Here is a 25404-nt window from a genome sequence, read left to right as displayed (position 1 = left end):
TACAATGCTTTGATAAAATCTATTTAGTAAATGTCTAATCTATGTAATTTTGATTAAATTGCATATAGTATATAAATGCCAAATTGATAATGGCATATCATTCTCGAGTCAGTTTTCCATTGAATACAAACAAATATGTCTACCTTCGCTTTCTTCTTGCTCTGCGTCCAGGCTTGCCTGATCCAGGTAATATTTTTTTTATTTATTTATTTATTTTATTTATTTATTTATTTTTAGATAACTGGGATCCATTCTTGTTAGTAAGTTTTTAAATACTTTTTTTTATTATAATTTACCAGAAGAAGACTTTACACAAAAGTTATCTAAATAGACATCTCTGTCTTACTTATGTTACTGCTCTAAAGAAGTTGTATTTTCGGTTTAAAGGGTGGGATATGGTGGTAAAATTACAAGGTACAAGGGCATAAAATCTTTGTCCTTAGGATTGGCAACGATTGAAGTGTATCATGGACTATACAGTACAGTACAGTACTATACAGTGTACTTTGTGAGGTTCATGGTACTGTTCAAGTCTATAAACGACGGTTACTACTTTCCATCAGGTGGGCCATCTGCTTGTTTGCCATTTCAGTTAAATTAAAATAATTTACCTATATAATATGTTCCTCTATGCATTAAAAATAAAATAAAAAGCACATTCTTTTAACATAAAATAGCAGTTGTACCCATTTGTATTTTTATTGTATGTTTGTTAAAAGAGGGACTGGCTGAAAACCAGCACTGTGCAGCTGTACACAGCGCACTCAGCTTGTTTGCTATTCTCAATTCAAAAAAAAATATACATACCTATTTTCTATGACTAATTTGGGTAAATGAATAATAATAATTATTTAATTTATAACATATAAAACATTATATGTTATAAATTAAAAGTACCTTACAAAATCTACTTAGGTCAAGCGTGCGAATATTGAAAACAAAAATTACAATAAATTAATTTCAAATTTTTTGTATCATTAAAAAGTTAAGAAATTTAAGAAAAACATTACAAAATTATATAATAATAATAATAAATCAATTAAAATATTAAGGAATGTAATTAAAGTTAAAAAGGAATAAGGAATACAGTTATATTTCATTTACATATAATTATAATTCTTGGTATAAATTAACTTTATTTAATGTAGTTAACATATAATAAAATGAGTATAAGAGAGGAAAATAATTTGTGTTCACAGTTATTATTATATTAAAGTCGAACAATAATCTTACCAGAGGGAGACTTTGTACAAAAGTCGTTTGCTTGGACACCTCTGTCCCATTCATATTTCTACCGTAAAGCAGTCGTGTTTGCATGGCTGTGTTTCGGTTTGAAGGGTGGGATATGGTAGTGAATTTACTGTGTACAGAGGAATAACACCTGAGTCCTCAGGAATGGCAACAAATGGGGGGTTTTATGGACGAAACAGTATACTCCCTTATGTTCATGGTACTGCTCATGTCTATAGACGACGGTTTCAATCAGGTGGGTTGTCAACTTGTTTGCTATTACAAGTTGCATACAAAAAATTGACTCAGCATATGCATCATGCATGCATGACAGTAAAATTACGAATCTATACTTAATGGAGTAATGATCATGCCTGATGATAACCGTCATCAATAGATATAAACAGCGCCACAGGTACCACAAAGTACCTTATGATTAAGAGTGAGCAATATATAGCAATACTCATGGTCGTAGCTGGGGGGGGGGGGGAGGAATGAGGGGCAATGCCCTATCTTAAAATGTATTTGATTATATATATCTACGTTTATATACGATCTATATAATAGTGTGCCAGCTACCATTTGTCTTTTTTACAATGTCCTCTACCCAATGGTCGTCTGGAAGAGATTGCTTAGCGATAAGGCCGCCTTTTGTATCACTTCCCATTAATATTTACTGTATTTATTTTTTTTACTTGGTGCAATAAAGTGTAAAGTAAAAAAAATACTGTTTGATGGTGATTCAATATAAATGGCACAATACCCACCCAATCTCTCGACCAGATACAAGAATAGGGGAGTATAGTAAGCTGTTCACATCTGGGATTAAATCCAGAAAATATCAACAACCTACTTTTAGACCAAAATCAGTAGAGTTTATTGGGAATGATAAAATTCTATTACCTATGTCATGCCACTAATGAATCAAGTTTTAATTATTTCAAGGGTTTCAATAGGAAAACTAGAGAGAAATAAATGGTATATGTATATTTTTTTCAGAATGTATACAGCCAGTACGTTGGCAATGCAGGAGCTCGCGAGGTTGCTGTCGAGAAAACAACTGTAGTTGACTCTGTGGAAGTCGGACGTGCCGATCGTGGCTTTGGACTTGCAAAGGGCGCCGGCTGGGGCCCTGGATACGGATACGGCCCAGCTGGTCTTGGAGCCACCGGTCTAGGACTCGCCGGTGCCAATGTTGGGGCTATCGGTGTTGAACGAGTTGGTCTCGGCGCAGTTGGACTCGGCGCAGGTGGACTCTCTCCTTACGGATGGGAAGCTGGTTACAACGTGGCTGGATTAGGCGCCGGTATTGGCGCAGGCCTTGGTATCGCGGGGGCCAACGTTGGCGCTATCGGTCTACCTGCACCTCCTGTGCCTGTGGTCAACACTGGCTACGGCGGTGTGGGCAACGGTAAGATGGAAGTGTTTGCCGAGGTACCAGTCGTTGGCTCCACCCTCGTGACCGGTCAAGTGCCAGCGATTGGCGCTGTGCAATTCTCAGGCGTCCTGCCCGCTAGTGGCTCCGTCTCTATTACTGGCAACTGCGGTTGTGGTGCTATTGGTTATGGTCCATTCTATTAAGTAGTTTTATACCTAAATTGCCTGCCAATTTTTTCAACATCTTATATCGTATCATCATCATCATTTCAGTCATTATCTAAGATGATGATGATGATTTATTTCATCATATGCTTAATAATAATTAGGTTCACACATTATAAGTATGAATAGTATTTCAATTATTATAAAATGTTTGGAAACTTGAATGTAAAGATTTAAAATTTTTCATCACAAGTGAAATAGTGCTTGCTTGAAGATGAACATTTAGAAATATTGTAATTTTATATATTTATGAAAAACACATAATGTGATCTGTATGAGCGCTTTGAAAATTTTAATTTCTGACGTTACTCGTCAGAAATTAAAATTTGACTGACTGTCTGTGACATAACATTTCTATTGTCTCTGCTCTGTCAATTTCTAACAGTGATGGCTTTATAAATATATTTCATTTAACAAATTACTTTGTTGGCATTTCATTTCAGTATTTTTGTCAATCAACCTATTAACTAATTTAACATTTTAATTCCAAAGAATGGTAACACACAAACTTTGATTATATACGAGTATGTACATAGATGGACTGTCTTCTTACAAATGCGTCGGGGAAAAACAGGTCAACTTTTTCATATAATTTTTCGTGATAAATAATTATGGGTGATTCCTATAATACGTAAAATGTAAATATATATTTATTTCTCTCACAAAATAACAACATAATAAAATTTACAGCTACGTAGGTTACAATATAAACAATCTTCGTGAGAGACTGGTGTCGGTACTAAGATTACCCATTTTATAGTGTAATATAAAGAAAACAAATATATCAATAACAATTTAAACATGATTCTTTACTCTCTAATCAAACGTAGTTTGCCAGAAATTCCTCTCTAACGTGTTTTTTATATAAATTTAAATCTTCTGATCTTGATATTGGTCATTGTATGAATATGCAGTGAACGCTCTATATAAGCAACTCATTTGAACCAATTTTAATAAAAAAGTTTCTTATTGGAAAAAGTTGCTTATAGGGGAAAAAGGAGTATAAAAATACTTACCGTGTGGAAAATATTTTTACTTATTTCTTTTACTAACTAAGCTGAGTAGAATAAATAAAATATAAAAAATGTTGCTTTTAGATAGGTTGTTTATATAGAGTGTTCACTATACTTGAATGTTAATATATAATAATGTCTGTATTTAATGAATGTTGTAGCGATGTTAATAAAATATATATATTAAATATTATTCTGTAATATAAGACGTGTATTTCTAAATTACTACCCCTTGATAAACATCACAGTAATTATAATTTTATTATTACTCACTGCGACTGATTTATTGATTTGTTTTAATTATATATATATATATATATATATATATATATATATATATATATATATATATATATATATATATATATATATATATACACACACACACACACACACACACACACAACATATATATATATATATATATATATATATATATATATATATATATATATATATACTTTATTGTTTTCTCCAAAAGATTACAACAGTAAACTTATTATAAATATAAACAATTACAAGAAATAATCACAGTGAGAAAACAATGGGCGGCCTTATCGCTAAGAGCGATCTCTTCCAGGCAACCTTCGGATGGAGAGGAGCAACAAGACGTTTTACAAAAGTCGTATTCTTGGGCATCTCTTTCCCATTCGTGTGTCTACCGTGAAACAGTTGTGTTTGCATGGCTGTGTTTCGGTTCGAAGGGTAGGCAGGTATGTCAGTGAATTTACAGGTTATAGAGGAATAACTTCAAAATAAAATAAAATTTATACATTTATATGGAAACAGAATTATCACATATGACACCAGTAATTCATATTTATTGTTCTATTCAATGAAAGTATAATGAAGTTGCTCGTATATATATATATATATATATATATATATATATATATATATATATATATATATATATATATATATATATATATATATATATATATATTACAGATGTATTGCGATTCGAATTTTGGTGGAAACTGTGAGCGTTACTCTAAATTTATAAAATCTCATTTTACTGAACCAATTTTTTTTTTATTTTACTAAATCATTTATTCATGTAACCAAATATTGGTAAACTGTAAGTCAATGATTTGTATAGACAGTAATAAATTGTGTATTGAGATATTGTTGTTTTTTTAAAGTAATCAATCATTAAACGCATCATCTGGCATTTTTGGTAAGCAAATACCATTATAGTTTAGTTGATCCGATGTGCATTTTGTAACACAGTTAATGACACATCCATATGGATCAGTCTCATGTAAATAGTACGGCGCTAGCGCAATGTCAAATATGAACATAACAGATTCAAGCACGCCCAGTTCGGAGGGAGCAACTGCGTCTGCGGTCAAAAACTTAGCTTGAAGAATGATGCAGATGGTGGTAAAGACGACGGTAAATTTCATATTGTTCCTGAAAAGAAAAATGTTATTAACACTAGCGATCCGCCCTGGGTTCACATGAGTATGGATACATAGAGAGATAAATGAGTATTTTTCTTTATTGTTATTTTAATAGCCAAATTTATCAAATTTTTTTTATTTTTGGATTATGTTATGGTTATTTTACTTAGAGATCTCTATTTTTATTAAATTGTAAAAAAAAAAAACTAGCGATCCGATCCGGCTTTGCATGAGTATACAATTTTTTTAAAAATCAATACCTGTAATAAAAAAAATTTCAGCCAATTTAACTGATCGGTTATTTTATAGCGTTTAATAAGCGATACTTTAGATTAATATAACTTTTTTTTAAATTTATGTTCCAATTGAAACAACACAAACACTAAATGTTAATTGACGCAAACCGCAATATGATAGTAAAAGTCGCATCCAAATCGGTTGAGCCGATTGTGAGATTAGCATGCACAAATGTACAGACAAACAGACAAAATCTCTAAAAATTATTGTTTTGCGTTCTATTGCGTTCATAAAGCCACTCTCTAATAGTTTTTCTTATATATCTTCCGTGTACAGACAGCGTCCAGTTACGATTTTATTATATGTATTGATGTAACAGTGAGTTTTTTTTTTAATGAATGATAATGGAATGGTAACCCCGCCTGCGCTATCAGTATACACTGGCGGGGCACCAGTGAGGGGTGATAGGTGAGGGTAAAAAGGCCAAACCCCTCGTTTTTTTTTTTTTATGCAACTTATAATGGCAAACAAGCTGACGGCCCACCTGATGGAAAGTGGTAGCCGTCGCCTATAGACATGAGCAGTACCATGGACATAACAGAGTATACTGTTTCGCTCATGATACCCCCCATGCGTTGCCATTCCTGAGGACTCAGGTGTTATTCCTCTGTACCCAGTAAATTCACGCCATATCCCACCCTTCAAACCGAAACACAGCCATGCAAACACAACTGCTTCACGTTAGAAACATGAATTCTTTCTTTCTTTCTTTTACCCGTGACTTTGTCTGCGTGACCGCAATGTTCGCAGAATGAAATTCGGAATTTTCGAACTCAATTTCGTGTTTTTGTTGACACCGAAATAAACCCAATGAACGGAATTTAACATTTTATTCTTCATAAATTCTACTATAAAAGTTCAAAGGAACTATTTTTAACATTTTTATTATTTTTATACGTTATTTATTACGTAATTATAACCTCAAATTTGTGTTTCTTTCGGCCCCGAAATTTCGGGAAACTAATGTGGTGGCAAACATAGGTGCGATATGACAGTGAATTTACTGGGTACAGAGGAATAATACCTGAGTCCTCAGGAATGGCAACGCATGGGGAGTATTACGGGCGAAACAGTATACTCTGTTATGTCCATGCTACTGCTCATGTCTATAGGGGACGGTTACCACTTTCCATTAGCCGGGCCGTCAGCTTGTTTGCCATTCTAAGTTGCATAAAAAAAAGATAGAAAGAAAGAAGACAAAAGGAACATTTTTATTCAAGTAAACTTAGATTAAAGCATTTTTAAATAGAAACTTTTTCATTACCGCCCATTCGGTACGCAATTTCAGCCAAGAAGAACCTCAACAAGAAACTCAGATAGCTGAGTTTCTTGTTTGAGTTTTCTTGCTTTTTTCAAAAAAATCAATTATATAAATAACGAATTCGTGTGAATACAAACTACTAAGCTACTATCAGATGGCTAGATTATAATATAAGTAAATATATATATTTACCTCGTTACTAAATTGAAAAAATAAAACTATTTAACGATACCAGTTATGAAAAAAATAACTCATAAAATTCACTGTTAAAAATAACACCCAGCTAACTACACTTATGTGAACACTGCAGGAACGTTTACTTTACAATAAATATTTATAACTGTACTATTTATAGAATCATGGACTCAATGAAGTCATGATAACAGGCAGTAGTTGAACCATTGAATACGTATTCTGTGGTTTAATTACTCGACTGTACAAGAAAAGGAGTGTACTGCTTTTAGGGTTATTTTTTATGGATGACTAAAGAATGGTACCCTGTCTCTGCTAGTGGTATACGCTGGTGGGGCACCAGTGATAGATGACAAGTGACGATGAAAGTAAGTCAGTCAGCTCATCGTAACAAATTTCACAAAATAAATTGTCTAAAAATGTACAAAGTTTGACCGACATACAATTTAAAAGAAGACTATTTGACTATATAATTAATAATTGTTTCTATTCTGTAAAAGATTTTTTAAAAATTGTAAAAAAAAATAGCATAATTTATTATCATACATACATACATACATATCTGTCACGCCTGTCTCCCATTAGGGTAGGCAGAAACAATGGAACGCCAAATGCTTCGATTCAAACAAACCTCTTTCGCTTCTTCCACATTCATCAATTTTGTCATACACGCTCGTTACGACTTTGTTCTTCAGCACGTCGCCGGTTGCACCGGATACGCAATCGGACACGAAGAAAAGTAGAGAACAACTTGCAGAATGAAACGGCCGTCCGTTCGCGTACACGGCATTTCGCGTCGCGAGTGCAAGTGCATGTGAACAGTTACAAGTGACAATCGTGTAGTGTTGTGAACTCTAGTGCATCGGACTAACAAGTGTTTGGTGTTATAAGCGCAGCGCACCAGCTCCGGAGCCGGTGCCAGAGACCATACCCGCGCCGCCTTCGAACCCCGGCCAAGTATCGAACGGTACACAAGTTTAACATTCCATTGTTACATTCAATACACACCCCCCCGCCGTACTCGGCGGGGCGGTTCTACTATAAAAGTTCACAGGTCCCAGCAGGCCCTTATATACGCGAACTATTTTTAATAGTAGCGCATTTCCGTATTATAAATTTATTTTTTTAAACGTTATTTATTACGTAGGATGACATTCCACAATTCGTGGCCTTTTTAAAGGCCAAATGTCCTCAAATTTTTCGATGAGCGCAGGGGCGCACATTGATACATGACGACGCCCCTGCCTTTCGGCCATCGACGAGCTGTCCTCTAACCCACCTTCTCCCGGGGACCACCTAGTGAGTACCCCGGAGCCGATGTCCCCTCAGGAGGTTGCTCCCAACCGCCCCTCCTCTGAAACGGAAATGGAGCTAGACGCTCCCAACGCCGTCGCCGAAACAGGCGACTCCTCCGACACTGCCTCCTCCTCGGAAGAGGAATTTCAAATTGTGGGTGCCAAGCGCACCAAACGCGCGAAGCGGGCGCGCGATCTTCCCCCGCCTAAAACCCAACGTGCCAACGATGGCGCACCCGTTCCGGCTAACGCCGATAAAACCGACCGCGATCACGCGGGGAATTCCTCCGCCTATAATCATCCAGGACAAGACAGCCTGGAACAGGGTGTCAGCTGCGCTGAAGGAAAAGCGCATATCCTTTACCCATGCAAGGGTAACCTCACTAGGACTCAGAGTAGTGGTTCCCACATCGGCGGATCATCGCCAGTTAACTTCCTTCCTCAGGACAAACAGTGTGGGCTACCACACTTGCCCTCGAGGAGGAGAACGTCTGCGCGTAGTAATACGCGGCATCCCTAAGGAGCTGGACTGCCAGGACATCCTCGCAGACATCCGCTCTCAAAACTACCCCGTCCACGAGGTACACAGGATGTACCGCAGCAGGGCCAAAACGCCACTAGACATGGTACTAGTGGTACTAGATCTCTCCCCAGAGGGGAAATCTATCTTCAACATCCGAAGTGTCTGCCTGATCTCACCATCAGTAGAACCGCCAAATAAGCGGACCTACCAGTGCCACCGCTGCCAAAATTATCAAACTGCTACGCGCGCGAACGTTGCGTCAAGTGCCTGGGAGACCACGGCACCAAGCAATGCACTCGCGTGAGTGGCACCCCGACCCCACCTAGCTGTGTACTCTGTGGCACACAGGGCCACACAAAAACTACCGATGTCCCCGCGCTCCCCGTCCCGGCCAAAACAAGAAAAGCCACAAAAGGCTCAGGCACCCCGCGCAGCACGCCCCGCGCCCCCTACTATCCCGCAACACCTCCCCCGCAAAAAATTTTATCCGGTCGTCAAGGCGACCCCCTCACCCACCATGCCATCTGCAACCGCTCCCACGCTTGCCAAGATTGTGGCATTTTTACAAACTGGAACGAACTTTTTCGCACTGGTATTACAGCTCCATCGACGCTGGCGAGATTACGGCCCTGGCCATTAAGGTCAGTCAACGACCCACAAGAAAGACTTCTGCGAGCACATCGGCGTACTAGTCGCCATCCTCAATTTTAACAACTAATTATGGATCTAAGGGCGAAAAGATGCAACTCAGAACGCTAACGGACTACAAGAAAGAGACGAAGTCCGTGAGTTTCTCACTCAGGTGTTCTCCTACTACAGGAGACCTTCCTCAAGCCTTCAACACGCGGTCCAAGAATCGCAAACTACAATATCGTACGCAATGACCGCATCAGTCGCGGCGGCGGTACGTTAAATTACCGAAGTCAATTATATAAACATGGAAGCCTATATGCCTCCTCGCGATGACAGACCATCGAATCTATATAGCATCGGCCTATCTCTCTCCCTCCAAAAAGCTACTATCTCTCAGATTCGCTAAATTGCAAGCATTATAATATAACGCCTATGGGTTTCGAATATATATATTGCTCATCAGCCCTCCATCCTCGACATGGCCCTTAAAGAACTTAATTGGAGGTCCAAAAACCACCGCCCCGTCAAATTCTCGCTAACCTGCAGACGGGGCGCCTTTAAAACGATATCGAGAAAGTCCTCGAGTCGAAACTCTCCGGTACTGGACATCCCGGACGTAGTCGAATTCACTGTTAAAAATAACAAGGACTGCTCCAGGGAGGTTCTACGGGCGACTAGATGGAACCTGCCTGATGATGTAAGGGCTCTATGTGAGCCACACGAGCGTATGACCGCTATCCCTCAGAAGAGACCGAACCCGCCTGCGAGCTTACAGCGCGAAGTAAAGAGTTACAATATAAGTATTTATAACTGGCGAGTAGCCAAAACCCTCAAAACAGACCAGTGTTACTCCGAAGTCCGAACAAACAACAGTCCGGCCATATTTGATGAAGAAAAGGCTGAATGCCTAGCAGACAGCCTAGAGGCCCAATGCATAACAGCCCGATGATCATCTAGAGAAGGTAGAATCCGAGGTGGAGCGAATCCTGTCGATCCCTCCAGTAGAGTCACTCCCCCCGTTACACTGGATGAGGTGCGAACACTCATCAAAGGAACTCCCAACCGAAAGGCACCCGGTGCCGACTGTGGTTTAACAGACTCCTTAAGAGTCTGCCAGAAACCATTCTGCTACTCCTAGTAGCGATCTTCAATGCGGCAATTACCAATGCCATCTTTCCAGATGCTTGGATGAAGATGTCGTAGGCTTTCCCAAACCTGGGAAAGATAAGTCCCTTCCCACCAGTTTTCGCCCCATCAGTCTCCTCAGCTCGCTGGGGAAGCTGTATGAGAAGCTATACGCACGCCTGAAAGACTGGCTACAGTCCAAAGGCATCCTGATCGATGAGCAGTTCGATCAGCTGTTCATCAAGTACATCGTGTAGTAGAACACGTCCTCAACGCCCGACACCTGAAATCAAACGGGGTCACATGTGCCCTGTTTCTCGACGTAGCGAAGGCCTTTGACAAAGTCTGGCACAGCGGCTTGATTTTCAAACTGCACAAGATGGGAGTGCCAGACAGGCTCGTGCACATCATACGAGCCTTCTTGTCCAATAGGTCATATCGCTATCGCGTCAATGGAGTGCGTTCCAGCGCACGACCGATTAGAGCCGGCGTCCCTCAAGGCGCTGTCCTCTCCCCCACCCTCTTCTCGTTGTACACCAACGACATCCCGCGTCAGCCCCGAGTAAATCGCCCTCTTTGCTGATGAAAAATGTGGACAACGTCGGCCGCCTGTGCAGCCAACAGGCTTCAACGGGCGGTGGACGAGCTGGCCTACTGGTTCAGAAAATGGCGCATCGAAGTCAACCCAATAAAAGCGCCGCCGTACTTTTCACGGCCAAAAGAAAACCATCCCTTCCCGCCTCTATTCAGCTGTTTGACTCCCCTGGATATAATTAATAATTCCAAGTTGAGTTTCGCATCTCATCTTAAGCGCGTCCGAATACTGGGACGCCTCCATCCCTTTATTAACAAGCGCAGCCAATTGTCGCTCAAAAAGCTGACGCTCTATAAAGCATGTATAAGACCGGTGATGACGTACGCTAGTGTCGTCTTCGCCCACGCCCTTCCTTCATTACTTCACCCCCTTCAGGTGGTGCAAAATAAATTTCTGCGACGGGCCACGGGCGCCCCGTGGTACGTGCGCAACGTGGATCTACACCGCGACCTCAAAATACCCACTATAAGGCAATTCATGAAGCAAGCGTCTCGACGCTACTTCGCCTCAGCCGAGTCCCATTCAAATCCGCTCATAGTAAGAGCGGTCAAATACAAACCCCCCATAGAGAACGTCGCTCCAAAACGTCGTCGCCCGAGGCACGCACTCTTGGACCCCGATGATCCAACTACGACGGCAAACGCGTCTCCCTCCCTACCTACCGCGGAACCCTCGACAAGAGCCCCTACAAACACACCCACACATCGCACACACCGCCCCCGCCGGCGGGGGCGAAGAACCCTCGCGACACACGGTCCGCGCGCGATCAGGTTTGCGCCCGAGCGCATAACAACCGCGTCGCAATCTCACCCACCCAGACGTTTCGCCGTCCCTCGACGGGGGTCATAAGCCGAGGCCGAGCCACTCGGCGCCCTTAGGCGCACACACACACCGCAGTCCATAAGAAAGAGTCGACACCTCTGTCGCTCCCCTCTCGCGTGCTTGGAGTGCCATCAGCACTCGCCCCTGCATTCGCGTCCGGTGAAGCTGTAAAGTCCACACACGGCCAACAGCAAACACATTCAGAAAAAAAAAAAAAAAAAAAAAAAAAGCACGTCGCCTATCATAATTGTAATTAAATTTGTTAATGTTGTTATCACTGCATTATTTTATTAATTGTAAACTTTACACACCTATGTAGTGGTAAAGATTGCTGAACAATTTTTTTTTGTATACGATTTAGAATGGCAAACAAGCTGACGGCCCACCTGATGGAAAGTGCTAACTGTCGCCTATAGACATGAGCAGTACCATGGACATAACAGTACACGCACATATGTTTGCATGCTATTATATTCACCGTCACCGCCAGCGCCCTCTGCTCCCGTTCAATGACATCATCATTGGCTTAGAGTGAACCATGAGTCGAACGGCCTAGTAATTGTGGAATCATTATCGTCATCATTTCAGCCATTATCCGTCCACTGCTGGACATAAGCCTCTCCCATAGACTGCTATAAAGAATGGCCTTGAGCCACCTGCATCCAGTAACTCCCTACAATACATTTCAAGTCGTCACTCCATCTACTGCGGGGTCGTCCTACACTGCATTTACCTGTACTCAGTCGTCACTCAAGAACCTTTCTTCCCCATCGGTTGTCGGTTCTTCGAGCTCCGTGACCAGTCCATTGCCACTTCAGCTTGCTTATCCTTCGGGCTGTGACGGTTATTTTGGTTCTTTTGCTGATATCCTCGTTTCGGATTCTATCACGCAAAGAGACTCTGAGCATAGCCATAGCCCATTGGGTACAGATGAATAACATCTGAGTCCTCAGGAATGGCAACACATGGGGGGTATCATGGGCGAAACAGTATACTCTGTTATGTCCAAGGTACTGTTCATGTCTATAGGCGACGGTTACCACTTTCCATCGGGTGGGCCGTCAGCTTGTTTGCCATTCTATGTTGTATAAAAAAAAAATAGCTTTTGCATACGGGCAATCGTGTAGGACCATGTTTCGGTTCCATAAGTCATCACTGGCAAATCGCATTGGTTAAAGACCTTCGTCTTCAAATTCTCACGTATTTTGGATGAAAAGATGTGAAAGTTCCCGAATTGTAAAATATAAAATTATAATATTTTTCCAGAGGGAGACTTTGTACAAAAGTCGTTTGGGGTACCTCTGTCTCACTCGGGTTTCTACCGTGAAGCAGTTGTGTTTGCTATGTTTCAATTTGATGCGTGTGATATGGCAGTGAATTTACAGGGTACAGAGGTATAACATCCTAGTCCAAGGGGGGAAAAGGATTGTTAGCAATGGAGTTTGACAGCCCCATTGCTAGCAATATACCTTATTAGGTCGACCTCCACGTGATTCCCCCTGGAAACCATCGTGAAGAATTCAACAAGAATTGGGCCAACTGACCTACTTCATCCTCATCTATCATTCTTCACTGGTGCCCCGCCGGTGTATACCGATAGCACAGGTGGGGTTACTATTCCATTAAAGTTAATATTCCAAAAAAAACACCCTAGTCCTTAGGAAACGCAACGTATCATGGGCGAAACAGTATACTCTGTTATGTTAGTATGGTACTGCTTATGTTTATAGGTGACAGTTACCACTTTCCATCAGGTGGGCCGTCAGCTTGCTTGCCATTCTATGATACATAAAAAAAATAGATTTAAGTACTAAAACATCTAATTTAGTGTTTCTAATCATGTAGATTACTTATTTACTTGATAAATTAATTCTTTTAATACTGTTGTCTCCTGTATCTATAGAGATCAGAAGGTAATTGATGTCCCAATGAGTTCTCAATGAATATGAGAGAACGAAGTTGACATACTACAATTTTATATTCAATTAAGTTAATCTACATTTACACTAATATTATAAAGAGGCAAGATTTGTATTTTTGTGTGTATGTATGGTATGTTTGTTTACTTTGACGATTTCAAAAATTCTTTCACCATTAGAAAGCTACATTCACCCTGAGTAACCTAGGCTATATTTATTGCTAGAAAAGATAAGGGATCCTTACTTAAACTTTAGTAACGTAACTCAAGCTGTAAAAAATGCTATAAAATATCTTTCGCCGCGTGCGCTGCGGAAACTATTCGTGATAGAACAAAAGTATGTTCTACGATATTGAAGAAAATATCAATAACTACAAAAAACTTCGCGATACTATATGTCCAACTATTAACGTTATGTCACAATAAACACTTTTTAAAATGTTGTAAAAATGTTCCACCCGTGCGGAGCCGGGACGAGCAGCTAGTTAATGAATAAAATGCAATTAATGAGTGAATGACATTCATTGGTATTCCCTTTATACAAATGAACATTGAACAATTTAATATTATTGTTTCCTTATATATAGTTTGGTTATATGTTTAAAACTATCAGAGACTAGTTTATTGCCAGGTACTTCCTACGAATCTAATAACGTAGATCACATCTTTTCCTCCCTTCTTCCTTTCTTCCTTCTTCTTCTCCGTTTCCCGTGGGTGTCATAAAAAGCAACTAAGGGCGGGCGAGGGATGAAAACCAGTGGCCCTGTTAAAACATCTCTAAAGCCTAACTGCGGTTGCCAATCCGCCTGCCAAGCGTAGCAACTATAAGGATGGACTTGTCTCTGACAGAGATCTCTTCCAGTCAACCCAATACAGTAAAAAAAGCATGTCGTTAGCAAGCAACTGAAGTACTACAACTTATATATATATATATATATATATATATATATATATATATATATATATATATATATATATATATATATATATATATATATATATATATATATATATATATTCTTTATTGCACTTAAACAATACATATAGCGATTAGTTTAACAACTTGTTAGCAAGGGAGGATTTATGTCTGAAAGAGATCTCTTCCAGCCAACCCAGTGTAGTTAGAGAGAAAATAATTTGGGTAATCCAGTGCAGGGAAGGTACCAGTAAAAATAACGTTAATACAACAAACAAACACAAATTGTGAATAAATAAATACGTAAATAGATACTATTATCATGTACTATTGGTTAAAAGATGTGATCTCAGTCTTCTCTTGAAGGAAGTAATGGAAGGACTATCCCGTATGTCAGCAGGTAGCCTGTTCCATAGTTGCGCAGCACGAAATGTGAGTAAGTTTCCAAAAAAAAAAAAACTATTAATATTTAGAATACATAAACAAATATACAGTTGTCTACGATCTGGTCATTATCCATCAAAAAAATTTGCACATATGATGGGAAAGTCCTTGTCACCCAATTATCAAACTTGTAATACCATCGATGATGTGCATCATATTCTATTAGAGTGTCGTATTAACACGAAGGAAAGAGAAGAATTCATGCGCCGCTTTAACTTAAATAAATTTAACGTTGGCCTTATTCAATCTGTGTTAGCTGAACTTAAACCAGAAATGTTTGAACATCTCTGTAAATTATTGATGCTCATTAATTCTTTTCTTTCCGCGTCTAGGGAAAGTAGATAAAGTTTTGTTTGAGAAATCAGTTCAGGGTACAATAGGACTGATATACCTGAAGAAGGTAAAAGCCCTTAAAATAATATTTAAAAAAAATACAGTTAAATAAAACATTAAAATATATACATAAATACATATACTATAAATAATTACAATAAAATAAACTTAAGCAATCGATTATTACATATTATCTTGATGTAATTATCAATAAATTACAATACGTGTTAAATTTAATCGTTTCTTTAGCAATAGTATTGATAATATATTCACAATTACTATATAAAAATAGTATTTGACTTAACCAACTATTGTGTCTAAGTGTCATCCTAAGAAATACTGTCAAAATGGTTGCTAAGTTTACAATAGTTTTCTGTGCTCAGTCGCTGTTGGTTCAGGTAATGTATGGTTTTTGGTTTGGTTTTGATACCATACTCTGATTTGTACGTCTACATGGTACTGTTCATGTCTATCATTAAATCAGTTGTTAATTGACAACTGCGAAACATAGGCCTCCCCCATAGGGAGGAATTTAGTTCCAGTAGTTACCACGCTTGGCAAATACAGTTAGAATTTGGTGATGTTTTAAGAGGTAGGTATGCTACTGTATATCCATCGATCATTAAGTTCCTTTAGTCGCCTCTGACGACACCTACGGGAAAAGAAGGAGTGTTCCATTTTAAGCCCGGATTACATAGCTACTCATGTCTTTAGCTTTCTTTTATGGGATCATAATAGAATGCTAACATGTGCTGACGGAGTACCAGTGTGGAAAAATAAATAAGGTTGAATAGTAACAAGGTTAACAAAAATTAACCGTGATATATATTGCCGTATACTCCCATAGTGGCATAGTACAGGCCACTCCTTCCTTTCCCATGGGTGTTGTAAGAATCGACTAAGGAGGCAGAGGAGGCAGAGGAATGGGAAGCAGCGTCTCTCTTAAAACATCTCTAAAAGCCTAACTGCGGTTGCCAACCAGTCTTCCAAGCTGGGCAGCTACTGGCAAAACTCCCCTTATGGGGAAGGCTTGTGTTCAGCAGTGGATAGTTAATAGCTGAAATAATATATATATATATATATATATATATATATATATATATATATATATATATATATATATATATATATATCATGGTTGATATTATATCTATAGTACTAAGTACGATATTTGATATTAAAAATTTTGCAGGTTGCATTTGGACAACTCGGCCTTCTGGGTGGCTTAGGTGGTAGTGGGTCTGTTGTCGACAATGCTGTTGCTATTAATAGTGGACCAACTGCCGTACTTGACGGACTTAATGTACTAAGTACAGTTGGCACACTCGGCGCACTAACCAGCCTTGGCGGAGTTGGCGGAGTTGGCGGAGTTGGCGGGGTTGGCGGAGTTGGCGGTCCAGGTGGAGTCGGAAAAGCAATTGCCTCAGCCGGAAAAAATCTTGCCCTGAAGAGACCTAGCCGTAGCGTTGCCAATTGTGGTCTTGGTGTAATCGGATCTGGACTTAACGTGGTGAACGGTGGACTCGATTTAGCTGGACTCGGTTTGGGTAATGTGGGCATCTTAGTCAGCAACGGCGCGAATTTGGGCACGGTCAGTAACGCTGTGGTCCCCGCGAGTTCGTATATAAATTTGGCATCTTTAACTAACGGTGGTGTTCTACCTATATCTAGTTGCAACTCACTGGTTCCTAAAGGTTTTGCTGTTTTATCTGATAATCCAGTTGAAGGCGCTTTGCTAGTAAACGGTCCAACCGCTTGTGGCTGTGGAAGCATTGGTAATATTGGTATAATAAGTGAAAATTATGGACTCGGTGCGGGTCTAAATGGACTCAGTGTGGGTGTGAATGGACTGGGTGGAGTTGGTTCCAGGCTAGGTGGCCTCGGTTTGGGGACGGTAGTATTGGTCTAGTCTACTGAATATATATCGAATTATATATTTCAGCCTTAGAATTTATGATTAAGTTTTAATTATATAAATATTATTATTATAATAAATGTTGTAATAATAAATTAATTAATTAAATAAATATTTATTATTTAAAATATGAAGTTGTTATTTACACTATTGGTAATCCGAAAATGTCATGAATTACACCTAATTACAAATAATTAAAAAAAATTAAAACTGACTTAAATAGATGACAGTAACCATCATCATCATAAAATAAATGGTTGACTTCATGCCACTTCATTCCTAAGGATAAATTGGATGCAATCTCAGTTGTGTTCCTGAATATGGGACTTTAAATCATACAATATCAATCGATACATTTTGTCTTGATACATCATGTAAAAGTAGTCTATTTAATTCATCATCATCATCATCATATCAGCCTTTAACTGTCTACTGATGAACATAAGGGGGAGGCCCATGAGGGGTTATGTCGGTAGTTTCCACGCTTGGCAAGCTAATTGGCAATCGCAAGTATTCATTGGAGATGTTTCAAGAGGGACGCTGCTGCCCATCCCTCGCCCTCCCTTAGTCGGCTCTTACGACAATTACGGGAAAGGAATAAGAAGAAAGGAAGAAGGAAGACGGGAGGGAAAGATATGGTTTACTTTATTAGATTCGTAGGAAGTAGGTGGCAATAAACACCTACAGGAAATAAAGGAGTGCCCTAATCTATGCTGAGACCACACAACAATACAGATTTTTATTTATATAACTAGCGGCCCGTCCCGGCGTCGCACGGGTGGACATTTTTAACATTTAAAACAGTGGCCATTAAGGCTGCACACGCTACGGAAGCTTAAAAATGGACGTAACTTCTCCCGTTTTCCCAACATTTCCCTTCACTGCTCTGCTCCTATTGATCGTAGCGTGATGCAAAGTATACTATAACCTGCCCAGGAGTATGAAGAATGAATGTACCAAGTTTCGTTAAAATCCGTCGAGTAGTTTTTGTTTCTATATCGAATATACAGACAGACAGACAAAAATTTTACTGATTGCATTTTTGGCATCAGTATCGATCACTAATCACCCGCTGATAGTTATTTTGGAGATATATTTCATGTACAGAATTGACCTCTCTACAGATTTATTATAAGTATAGATTAATAAATACATTTGACTTTTTTACCACGTAAAATTTCTTATTAATTTTCGTTACTTCCTACAATCGTAGTTCCTTTGCAAAACAGAGCATGGATTTAGTAAATAGCCTGTCTTCATTGAATTTAATTAAATCTTCTTTTCTTTCAAAAGAAGTGTAAAGAGGTTTCTTCAGAGTGATATATTTTTCACAATATTATTTGGATACCAGTCTTTTTAACATGTTCGTTATTGGATCAATATATTGATATTGCACCTAATATATACATTGCTATATATTAATCACCCCTTACCAGGTGAGATTGTGATTAATCCAGGGATATTTCAACAGTGAAAAATATATATTAGTAACGTAATCATGTAATAAAGCCACAAAAAAAAATGCATACTTTAACTCGGCTAGGTTCGTGGGGTTCTAGGAAAAAAATACACACTGCTTTGATTTGTTTTTTTATTACAAAATTCCAATAACAACGGAAGCCATGTTGAAAAAAGTCTCTCTGTAAACCTAACCATGGAGATAGCGTTTCGTCGCGCGAGAGACGCGGCGCGGTCTCTGATTGGCCGGCGCGACGCATGCGACGTTATCAGTAGGTTTTTCGGGCGCAGGAGTTTGGCGGGGAAGTGAGTTTTTTTTTTATGGGTGAAAATGGCATGGCAACGCCGCCTGCGCTAACGGGATACGCTGCCGGAACACCGGTGAAGGGTGATAGATGAGAATGAAAACAGGCCAGTTAGCCTATCATGATGAATTCATCAGGAATTAACCATGATAGTTTCCAGGGAGAACCGCGAGGAGGTCTACCTGGTCGGGTATATTGCTAGCAATGGGATTCTCAGTCTCCATTACTAACAATCCCTTTCCCCCGAGGAAGTGAGTTTCACAAACCAATAATAGGCGGAGCACAATACTAATTAGAAAACTATTGGAAGTCCATTATGTAATAGATTAGTTATACAATCACAAGATAATATTGCGATGCAGTTCCCAGCAGTGGGACATTATTAAAGCATCATCCTTAGGAATATAAACAACGCATAGAGGGTATCATGGGCGAAACAGTATACTCTGTTATGTCCATGGTACTGCTCATGTCTATAGGCGACGGTTACCACTTTCCATCAGGTGGGCCGTCAGCTTGTTTGCCATTCTAAGTTGTATAAAAAAAATGCGGACTAGCAGTCTCATTGCTAGCAATAAACCTTGTCAGGTGGACCTTCACATAGACTCCCCTGGAAACCATTGCGCTGAATTCTAGGTGTGTTCATTACGGTGGGCTAATAGACCTGCCTTTTCATTCTCACCTATCATCCCTCACTGGTGCTCCGCCATACGCTGGCGGGGTTACCATTCCACTTCTATACATTAGAAAAAAAACCTAATGTGTACATTCATTTTTAAGACCATCCCCCATATTTCGAGCTGATCCCTCACCAGTATACAATAGAGAAGACGGATGATTCTGTTAGTTACGCAACCCGGAACTACAGAAAAAACCAGTCAAGTGCTAGTCGGAGATGCGCAACAGGGGTTCCGTACAAAATCATAGTCAATCATCAAGTTAGAGTGCCATATCTTCAACATCTCGCTGCTAGATACGGACGGGCCTCTCTCGTTCGCACGCTGGAGAGCGTGACAACGTTGGAGAGATTGGGTGTTTTTTCCGTAATTTTGAATAAACGTTTTTCTGTTCGCAATATTTTGAAGCAATGAAATTCTTGGAGAATTGTTTTTAGAAAAGTGAAATAAACTTGGGGCTAATTTTTTTTTTACTTTTAGATAATAGTTTTAGTACTTGTAAACTGTAACTACAGGAGGGAAAGGGATTGTTAGCATTGGAGTTTGACAGCCCCATTGCTAGCAATATGCCCTATTAGGTCGACCTCCACGTTGTTCCCCCTGGAAACCATCATGAACAATTCTTGTTGAATTCATCACGATCGGCTAACTGACCTGCTTCATACTCACCTATCATCCTTCACTGGTGCCCCGCCGGCGTATATCGATAGCGCATCATTTCATCCATTAAAACTGTAACTACAAATATATGAGGTACAAAGTATAGAAAAATATTCTACTGAACTCTCTTTCCTTTCCCGTGGGTGTCGTAAGAAGTGGCTAAAAGAACTTAATGGTTGAGGGATGTACAGCAGCGTCCTTCTTAAGACATCACCGTGCGTTTTTCAAGACACTTTCTTCCACGCACAACCACTCTTTGGAATCAAATTCCAACAGCAGTATTTCCGAACAGATACGACAACATAACCTTCAAGAAAAGAGCATATTCCTTTTTAAAAGGCCGGCAGCACATCAGCAATGCCGTTGGTGTTGTGGGTGATCATGGGCGTCACTTATCATCAGGTGAGCCGCATACTCGATTGCCCCCTGTGTTGTAATGTTTTAAAAAAAAAGGTGCCTAAGAAAAAAAAGAGAAGGTGCCTAAGCAAACGACTTTTGTACAAAATCTCTCTATAGTTTAGATAGATCAAACTTTTTAATATTTTTATAAATCAAGTATTTGTTACGGGTGCAAACTCCTTCGAAACCATACTACAAAATACCAATACATATTGCACAATAGCTGTTCCCACACACAATATCCCAGAAAGAATAAAGATACACTTTAGAAAAGAAATTTGATAAAAGGAAATACCACAGGGCAGTGAGAAGCCAGTATGTATGTAGGTAGGTATTATATGTATTTATAGTGTATGTATTTATGTAATATTTTATTTAACTGTATATTTGTTTATGTATTAATAGTTGTAGCACTTCAGCTGCCCGCTAACGAAATGCTTTCTCACTGTACTGGGTCGACTGGAAGAGATCTCTATCAGAGATAAGTCCACCCTTGCTCACAACATTTATAAATAGATTATTTTATATGTAACTTACAAGTGCAATAAAGAATATATATATGTTTTAAGTCGAGGACGTACGGTGTACATTTTAGAAATCAATCACGATTCATAGATGTAACTATTATTATATAATTACTAATTTTAGAATAGAAAATCATTTATTCAAATAAACTTACATTGAAGCACCTTTGAATAGTCATTACATTTTTTTTTAATCTACCGCTCGTTCGGAAAGCTGTCTCATCACAAGAAGAACGAGCAAGAAACTTGCGTGTTGCTCTTTTAAATAATTTTATTATTACTTTACATTTTTAAGTTTAATTGTGTGAATACAAACCACCAATTAGCACTAATTCAATTAAATACTCAAAAAGAAAAAATATTGAATACATAACCAACTGGTTAAACAATTAATAAGAGGAAATCAGTCATAGTGATTAGAGCAGACCAGTCCCTACAAGCAGCACCCGTTCACGAGTATGACGGATGAGCCAGCCATCACTGCGCTCGACCATATTTTAGGGCGCCCAATGACCCGGCCCACCACGCCGCCACAAGTCTGGACATTTTAGTGAGCATGACTACTCAAAACACTAGACCACGTCAAAGCTACTCACAATTGCCATCTGATAGTTATAGTATTCACATTTTACATAAGAATGCATGCGGCAATTAATACAAAAACCGCTACGCTTTCATATTTCTAAAATCAATCAATTAAATCAAGAAAGCAATGAGAAAATAAAATTATAACGTTGTATGCTATTTATATTTAAATAAAGACTTTGCGTTAAATTATATTAAACGACATTGTGAACTTAAATAGTGTTCGTTTTAAAAAAAAAAACCTATCTAACTAATTAATAGAAATCATTCATCCGCCGTGACACTGATGCAATATTTTTTTATCGTTATCAGAATAGAAATTTATAAAGCAATTATTTCTATGAATTTTACTAAATACGATTACTATAATTATCATTAATATGTTATGTAATTAATGATATTTTTAGTATATAAATATTGGTGTTTTAATTTCTTATATCACACTGTATATACAATTCCATAAAGAAACATGATTTCCTTTGCTGTCCTCTTTATCGCTTGTTTAACTCAGGTATGTTTTGTAATTCTTACTAATAGTGCGTTTGTTTGTTCGTTGCTTTATAGCGTTTTAACGGCTTAAAAAAAAGCTGTGAAATTTGGTATACAAGTCCTGTATCGGATGGAGAAGGATATAGGCTCAGAGTAAATATATCCTAGTCATGCGGACGAAGATACGGGTAAAAGCTAGTCGAGTTATTTTCTTTTATTTTGAGAAAGTATACAGTACAGTATGATATTCGATGTCACCCCGAATTACGCGAACCGCGAGTTTAGCTTTAAATTATGAAGTTTAATTAAGTATTAACTCCCCAATAAAAAGCACCAATAACGTGTGACACCCAATACGAAAAGCGAAAACTCGGACATGTGGAAAGGCATTAGAGAAATTCTATATCTAGCAGTGGATAGAAGTAAGGTGATATGATGATGATCAGAGTTTAGCATTTTTAAATCACGTCGGTTCATCTTTGGATCTTTGGTCAAAATCTTCAGTTACATTAATTTACTTATCTATGGTTTATAACGATGAACTAAAAACAAACAAATGAGTATCTTTATTGCTTTATCCTTATTAATATTATAAATGTGATAGTGAGTATATATAGTTAGTTATATATATATAATGAGTATATATTTGTTTGTTACCTCTTAACTCCTTAACAGTTTAACTAATCACTATGAAATTTAACATACACGTACATACAATGTAAGTTAGATATTTCTCCATCCCATAGATAGATACATAGATATGCCTTTACATAGGTTACTTTTTATCGAGTTTAGAGGAAATATTTAGGTCATGAAGCCGAAGATGAGGGTAAAAACTATTTTATTAATAATACATAATGCCTTCTATTACAGAATGCGTTTGGACAATTATCTGGATTTGGAAATTCTTTCGGAAACAATTTGGGACTTGGAAACAATTTAGCTGCTAATACCTTAGCTGCAAATAATCTTGCTGCAAACAACAATCTAGTCGCTAGCAATATAGCTGCGAACAATCTAGCTGGAAACTCTATTTTTGGTAATAATCTAGCTAATAATTTAGCTAGTAACAGTCTTCTTTCAAATAATCTTCTGGGAAATAATATTGATGCAAATGTTTTAGCAGCTAATGCTGCAGGACATAACAGTTTAGCTGTGAATAATTTCTTGAATAATAATTTGGCAGCAAATAGTTTAGCTAATACTAATTTCGCAGCTAACAACTTCGGTGGAAATCTTGCAGCTAATAATATAATTGCTAACAATTTAGCCGGTAACAATCTCGCCATGAACAATTTAGCAAATAACTTTGGTACCAACAATTTTGGTGTCAACAATTTAGCATCTGACATTGCGTTTAATAACTTAGGAAACAATTTGGCGACGAATAATTTGGCTGCAAATAGTTTGTTAGCAAACAATCTAGCAGGAAATATTGGTTTTAACAATTTGGCTACAACCAATAATTTGATTAATAATGTTGGAATAAACAATTTGGCCAATGACGTGATTGGTGTAAACGGAATCACATCTGGCATAAGTCAAAGTGCTGTTGGAGAAATTATAGTGAGCGGTGAGATGCCTGTTGGCGGGACGACTGGCGTCACTGGCAACATGCCAGTTATCGGATACGTGACGTTTGAAGGATATGTGCCAGTCGGCGGTTCTGTTACAGTTGCCAATAACTGTGACTGCCTCAGCACGCCTGGTCAACCTTAATAAAAAAATTCTGCATTTAATATTATGTATTATTTTATTAATTTAATTAAGTAATTGTTGAAATAAATATTTTAAAATTGTTAATTTCGAGTTTAATTTAATGCAACAGGCCTTGATCCTTAAGAATTTTTGGTCAAAATGATTTTTTAAAATATTTAAAATATAATAAGTTCACCCTTGCTAACAAGTTGTTAAACTAATCAATGTATCTTTTTTTTTTACAAGTCCGCCGTGTACACATATATGTACCAATGAATAAATAAATACCTTGCCTTTCTTGAGGACTAAGATGTTATTCCTCTGTACCCTGTAAATTCACTGCCATATCCCACCGTATCGTAGAAACACAAATGTACACTTTTGTACAATCGCTCTCTATAAATATATATTAATATCAATCAATAATTACAATAAAATATTAATTAAATATTTCAATCAGTTCATAAATAAAAAGCTCATATCAATCTAAAGATCACATATAAAACGTTATAGCATTAGCAATGACCGATCAATTGAAGTGGCTGAAATATTTTTCATTATATGTATTGATTTTTGAAAATTCTGTCTACTCGTGTGAAGCATGGTTGGATCGTCAGTATATATATATATATATATATATATATATATATATATATATATATATAATAAAAATAAATAAAATTGTCAAAAAATTAATAAATAAAAATTTACGGATGTGTCACCCCTATCATTGAGGGATATGAAAAATAGATGTATTCTCAATGCTAATATCACACAAAAATTCAAAAAATCGGTAAATTTCAAAAAAGTTAATAACAACACACGAAATTTTATATATAAGATTTTATTTATTTATTTATTTATTTATTCATTACTACAAATATATGTACATGGCGGACTTAATGCTAAAACAAAATTTCTCCCAGTCAACCATAGGGAAGTGTCAGAATACTCGAATCGGATGAGTTTATTGATATACATACATACTAAAATTACATATATAAACGAATAAATATATATATATATATATATATATATATATATATATATATATATATATATATATATATATATATAATATATATATAA

The 25404-nt window shown here is 37.8% G+C and overlaps 2 protein-coding genes across 2 annotated transcripts; both read left to right on the top strand.

Moving 5' to 3' along the window:
- Window positions 1-76: 76 nt before the first annotated feature.
- LOC113515491 (chorion class A protein L11-like) lies at window positions 77-3253 on the top strand. Its single transcript, XM_026899721.3, has 2 exons — window positions 77-186; window positions 2230-3253. The coding sequence occupies exons 1-2, from the start codon at window positions 136-138 to the stop codon at window positions 2809-2811; spliced, it is 633 nt and encodes a 210-aa protein (XP_026755522.2). The 5' UTR covers window positions 77-135; the 3' UTR covers window positions 2812-3253.
- Window positions 3254-15896: 12643 nt separating this feature from the next.
- On the top strand, window positions 15897-24420 carry LOC113515480 (uncharacterized PPE family protein PPE12-like). Its single transcript, XM_031914501.2, has 3 exons — window positions 15897-16003; window positions 16798-17508; window positions 23491-24420. Exons 1-3 carry the CDS (start codon window positions 15953-15955, stop codon window positions 24334-24336), a joined length of 1608 nt encoding a protein of 535 aa, XP_031770361.2. The 5' UTR covers window positions 15897-15952; the 3' UTR covers window positions 24337-24420.
- Window positions 24421-25404: the final 984 nt, after the last annotated feature.

The sequence above is a fragment of the Galleria mellonella genome, unplaced genomic scaffold (genome assembly GCF_026898425.1).
Source record: "Galleria mellonella isolate WM207_F2 unplaced genomic scaffold, CSIRO_AGI_GalMel_v1 utg424, whole genome shotgun sequence".
NCBI lineage: Eukaryota > Metazoa > Arthropoda > Insecta > Lepidoptera > Pyralidae > Galleria > Galleria mellonella.
The sequence above is the reverse complement of the archived record's forward strand: the minus strand, read 5'-3'. Positions and strand labels throughout refer to the sequence as shown.